The sequence below is a fragment of the Odontomachus brunneus genome, unplaced genomic scaffold (genome assembly GCF_010583005.1).
Source record: "Odontomachus brunneus isolate Ranch 3 - 2012 unplaced genomic scaffold, Obru_v1 Obru_scaffold_111, whole genome shotgun sequence".
Taxonomy (NCBI): Eukaryota; Metazoa; Arthropoda; class Insecta; order Hymenoptera; family Formicidae; genus Odontomachus; species Odontomachus brunneus.
In genome coordinates, this window is record NW_022639561.1 from 642,534 (window position 1) to 648,182 (window position 5,649).

At 28.2% G+C, this 5,649-nt stretch overlaps 2 protein-coding genes across 8 annotated transcripts in view; one reads left to right on the forward strand and one right to left on the reverse strand.

Annotated features, from left to right (window-relative positions):
- Positions 1 to 5,649, forward strand: part of LOC116849315 (synaptotagmin-10-like) — a 526,459-nt gene that overhangs the window by 220,571 nt on the left and 300,239 nt on the right. The gene's annotated exons all lie outside the window — the stretch shown is intronic.
- The window catches only part of LOC116849316, a 9,496-nt gene that overhangs the window by 2,086 nt on the left and 1,761 nt on the right, over positions 1 to 5,649 (reverse strand). Inside the window, exons 2-7 of one of the 4 annotated variants that reach the window (XM_032826351.1) lie at positions 5,040 to 5,250; positions 3,026 to 3,203; positions 2,560 to 2,699; positions 2,307 to 2,370; positions 2,070 to 2,221; positions 1,129 to 1,647 (exon numbers count right to left, since the gene is read on the reverse strand). In XM_032826351.1, the coding sequence (XP_032682242.1) occupies positions 1,129 to 1,165 (37 nt within the window). In that variant the 5' untranslated portion in view covers positions 1,166 to 1,647; positions 2,070 to 2,221; positions 2,307 to 2,370; ... (1 more) ...; positions 3,026 to 3,203; positions 5,040 to 5,250. Of the gene's footprint in view, positions 1 to 1,128; positions 2,222 to 2,306; positions 2,371 to 2,559; positions 2,700 to 3,025; positions 3,204 to 5,039; positions 5,486 to 5,649 lie in introns of those variants that run through there. The other 3 variants (XM_032826347.1, XM_032826349.1, XM_032826350.1) reach the window with 3 other exon arrangements.

A 5,649-nucleotide genomic window follows, 5' to 3' on the forward strand; every position in this document is an offset into this window, starting at 1 on the left:
TATATATATATATATATATATATATATATATATATTTACTTATTTATTTATATATATATATATATATATATTCAAATCACATAAATGTACTACAATAACAAAATCAAAACTTACTTTAATAAGATTGAAACACATAAATAATATAAGTTGTATATACATATATAAAAATACACCTACAATACATGTTTACAGTTAATAATTTTTAATTCTTATCATATCTTTTTCAAATATATTCAATTTAATACCGAACAAAAATAACTCAAAATTATTAAAATATACAGGATGTCCGATAATTATGTCGGTTACTAAACTGTGAAGGTAGAATGGATTAAAACTGAACAGAAAAGTCATGTACCATTTTATTAAATTAACAATAGATAATGAAGAATTATTTTCTCTCAGCTAACCAGCGCACGGGAAACAGTAGACCGAAGTATGTATAAAGAAAAATAACTTCTTTCTGAAGATACAGAAACGGTGAATATCAACTAATTTGTAAAGGCGGAACGATTAAACGAACAGCGAGCGGCATGTGACAAAGGGTTGTGTGCCGAAAAGAATTATGCTTTTCGCTATTTGTTCATATCCATCGTTGCTACACGAACTTCACAAGCCATTTTTCTTTAAACATAATCCGGCCTACCGTTTCCCGTGCGCTCATTACCTTATACAGAATAATTAATTCATCATTGATTACAATTGTTGCAAAATAGTACATGATATTTCTGTTCGGTTTAATTCGTTCTACTTGCACACCGCGGCAACAGAGATAATTACATACCAAACATCCTATAAACAGAAAAACTTTTGATTAATATCTGTCACAAACTAAAATGTAACAAATTGTACCTTATCATAATGGTAATAAATTTACTTAATACTAATAAATAAAGAGCTATCAGAAAAAAAATCGATAAAGTTACAAAAATTAATATAAGTAACAGTAACATACTAACTTTATTAATATAAACTATTTCTATAATAACATTTTTAGAATCAAACCTAAATAGGAATGATGTAACCACGCCAATAATAAATTTGCAATATGGAATGTGATAATAAAAAAATAAAACAATCAAGTTGTATTTATAAAAGAACCAAATATTTTGATAATAAAAAAATTTGTACCTTTGTTGGTGGTCTTAAAATAAAGCTGTCGCAGCATTTTCCCTTCAGGATCTTTTATAAACTTAACATTATTTTGTAAAATAAACTCAATTTTCTGAATAAATGAATGTCAATTTGTGATCAACGCATCTTGTAAACCAGGTTGATAAGACATTGCAAAGTCTATTTCACAATCTAGATAACAAGATAGAACAATGCTGAGTGTGTAATACTTTGTTTATACAGACATTTATGGTACATTAAAATATTTAAAAGCAACGATAAATTTATTAACAAAAATCCTTACTAATGTAAAATCCTAACCCTGACTGAGACGAAGAACTTTATATTCATCCAAATAAGATGCAGCTTTAATACATTCTACACGTCGTTCTTTAGCTTGCAATCTTGAAGCTATTAGTACATTTCGTTTGTATTTTGATGTTACAGCCCATTTTTCCTCTACTTTACTCCATGGTTCATGAAAACTTTTCCAATTCAAAGCTATTTCTATATTCTTTGTAAGTTCTATTGAAGCAGCTGCACATAAGAAATAATGTGTTACAAAACTAATAGATAAATAAAATAGCTTCTTATCTAACTTATTTTTTGTACGATTCAAATGTTTGAGATAAAGTTTAAAAAGTAACTACAAACTTCCACAAAGTCCATATACATTTTTTATCTGATTAAGAAGCTTAAAATTTTACTTAATTACTCATACACATAACTAACAAAATTTGAAAAGTTTAATAAATTTGATAGGAATAAAAATGTCCAAACTGTTTTAATTTGTTGCTATGGAATACCATTTTCTACAATACGAAGCTGTCTCAACAATCACAGTAACTTTAACCACATTGACTAAAAATATCATGAATGTTTAAAATTACAAATCGTCCAAATTAAAAGTAAATATAATATTAAATATGCAAAATATAACATGTTGTTATTGTAGATACTTCTTTATAAGCATTCTGTTTAGATGTTTTCACTCTAGGAAGGAGATATTTTTCCTCATCCATTCTTTCAAATTTCTTGTCCTATCAAAAAGTTTCCCTCTAGCAAGAAATTGATTATCTCCCTCTTCTTTTGGAGCAATGTAGTATACATTCTGTAATATTAATATATTATTCATGAAATTTATGAAACATTTAAACACAAGATTAACATGCAGGTGAAACTATTGAGTAAAATACCTCTTCGTTTGTAAATAGAGTTAAAATCTTGTCTTTCAATATACTTAAGTCAGATTTTTTGGGTCTGCAAATAGAAAATGCAAAATAAGATTTGTTTAAGAGGACAGTATTTTAAATCTATAAAACTGTAAATAAAATGTTGCTAAGTTGTAGTCAGAAAGAGCACACAAGCTTTAATTTAACCTCTGTTATTCACACACAAATGAGGAAGAGAGAAACACATTAAAACATATCTATTAATAAAATAACTTACTGATTAATACAAAAAAGTAACCACTTAATAACAATGTCTACAAGGGCAGTTCGATCTTCTTCTTCTAAACATTTATTTATTTCATAAGTTTCAAGGATAGCTTTACCTTCTAAGGACTGTCCAAGAAGCTTCTTTAAATCCTGAAAGTAGCAATAAGAAAATTACATAAAATGCTTCCATAACAGTAGTAATGAAATAAATAGTCTGTAGTTTTGCTTGAAAGCTTAATACAAAATCATATATTTCACCTTAAATGTTGATAAGAAAATAAAAATGTACCAAACGTCAGTAACAAAATAATAATTACTTTTAGCTACTGTCATAAAAATATAATGAAAGCAAAGTAATAATTAACTGTACAATATTTTGATAATATTTTTGTTATAATACGAATACGTAGAGAAACCTCAAGATGAAGGTGACTAAAATGAATAATAAAACTTAAAGTAAAAGTTCAAATACTTACTAAATCCATTAATTCCTGTGAAACACTAAAAGCAGTGATTCTTTTTTCAGCAAGCATGTTTAGATTAACCATTTTTTTTCTTAGCTAAACTTGGATTTTCTGTTTCAGCTAAGTTCTGTCTTTTTTGTGTTTCTACTTTATTTTGAGATTTTTTATTTCCCGCATCTGATTCTAAATCCTATAATTAAATATTAATAGAATTATAAATTTAATAAAAAAAATATATAAAATAGAAAGATTAAATAGAATAATAATATACTACACTTTTTAAACGAAAATGAAAATAAATAAATTTGGTGATATGCATATTTCTATTCTAGTATCTATATTTTTTTACTATAGCATAGCAACATCTTATTTCGATTCAAACGTTTAAACACTGTACTGCATTCAGAATGAGTTCATTCGAATTACATTCGAATACTAACAAAAAATATTAGTAAATTTTAAGAAACGTTTGTTTGTAAATTTGTTTGGAAAAATAAATGTCTGTTTAAATGAAGCACTTATTTCTAAAAAATTAAAGAAATAAGTTTCGTATCTACAATTTATTTTTACATTTTTAAATATAATTGCTTTATTGAAACAACAAATTTCTGAAACATATTCCAACAAACGGTAATAAACATTTACTAATTTCTTTCGGTGTAATAACACTCTCTATGCATTGCGCGTGTCATTGTGTATATCTTATTCTTTATATCCCAGATAGCACAAACACTCAAAGGACGTTTTCTAAATATTGTTAGGATGTCCATAAGACGTTTAACGTTCTCTGGCACCGTTAAAACGTCTTTACGGTCTGCGTTAAATGGGATCTTTCTGACTTTCTCTATCGTTTCTATCTATATTTTATTTCTATCAATACATTTTATTTTTCTATATATGTATATTTTTATCTATCCTTTATCTATCTTAATCTATTTCTACTTCGATCTATTTTATATCCCTATCTTTCCTTTCCTACTCTATTCTTCATTCCATCATATCCTTGGGAAATGGAAAACAGAGTTATATTATTTTTATATTATAATATTTTGTAAAGTACAATATAGCTTTTATAATATAATATTTCGAATTTTAAGAAATTATCTTATAAAAACGGAAATGTATATGTACATTCGTATTATAATATTAAAAGAAACACATGTTTTTCATTTCCCTTTGACGGAAGAGACCACCACCTTCTCGCGGTTTCCGTTGAGCAACACTATGTACGAGATTACAATATATTCATCATTATGTTTAATTATATGTAGATATTAGCTAAGTACATGTAAATATAAAGGTCTAGGCATACAAAACTTCAAGTATTAAAGACTAGTAGAAGCCAACGCTGGTTCTGTTGGGCGTTATTGATTACAAATTGTAGTTCTGTACAATAAAATTATGTAATCATTGACACACAAAAGAACCAGCGTCAGTTCACATTAGTCTTTATCAGTGGCCTTTCATCAGCGATGTTTTCATATAAGCATATCGATCTATTCGAAGGATACAAAATATTTGCAGAAAATATTGTGTATAATTGTTGTATAATTTGTATAATTTGTTGGCCGCCGTGATTGCAAAAGTCTTATTATATTGAAACTGAAAAAGATTTCTAATTTGGCATTCTATGGCAACTGAACTGAAGTAGAAATATAATATTCGGAATATTTTTCTATTTTTTTGCACATAATTATCACTTCTTTTCGATACTTTGTTAGCCAATAATTTTACTTCGTTCAAAACGTAATTCGAAACTTCCGGTTATTATACATCTAGTTCATATGATAGTCACACATCTATACATTTAAAACGTTTTTCATTTCTATGTTTCATGTCACTGGGACTTACACACTCGTATGATTCAACAGATAATATGTTCTCGGAACCTCTGCTGATAAAATTCTATATCTTTCAAGTTTGTTAATATTTTTACATAAAATAATTACTAATTGCAATTTTTATATATATATATATATATATATATATATATATATATACTATTATATATATGTACTTCATTTACATGTCGATGTATCCGAGAAGCGGTGACAAGCGGCACAATACGAACGGAGACAGCTTAGCGCGTCTCGCGGCCGGCGGGGTAGCTATAGCTATCGCCGAAGGATAGCGATATCGTCTGTACTCTTCTATTCTCCCGAACTCGGCCGAACGTCGCCGCGCTCACGGATACGGGCGCCGCTTGTGTGGGTTTCTCCCACCGCGCTGCCAGCGTGCTGTAAATGTAACAAAACTGACAAGGGGAACCCGGCAGTCTCTGATCACCGATTTGATTAAAATTTTATAGGTGTGTAGTACGCACTCATACATTTACTCCTGTAAAGCCGTAGGACCCACTATTGAGGCATTCTCGAGAAATATTTTTTTAAATATTTCGAGAAAAATTTTTGTCCCTATAGTACCGTTACGGAAAAGCAATTTTCGAGCTGGCAGCGTAGCGTCAACGGTAAGACGTAGACTACTACGCTCAAGGTTGCAGGTTCGATTCCCTGATGCTTTTTTCTTCATTTAAATGATTTTTTTTTTATTTAAATTTTATATATTTTTAAATTTGTATTTAACACCATTTTAAACCGTTTTTAATTATTTTATATCAAATTTTTTAATAAGTAATT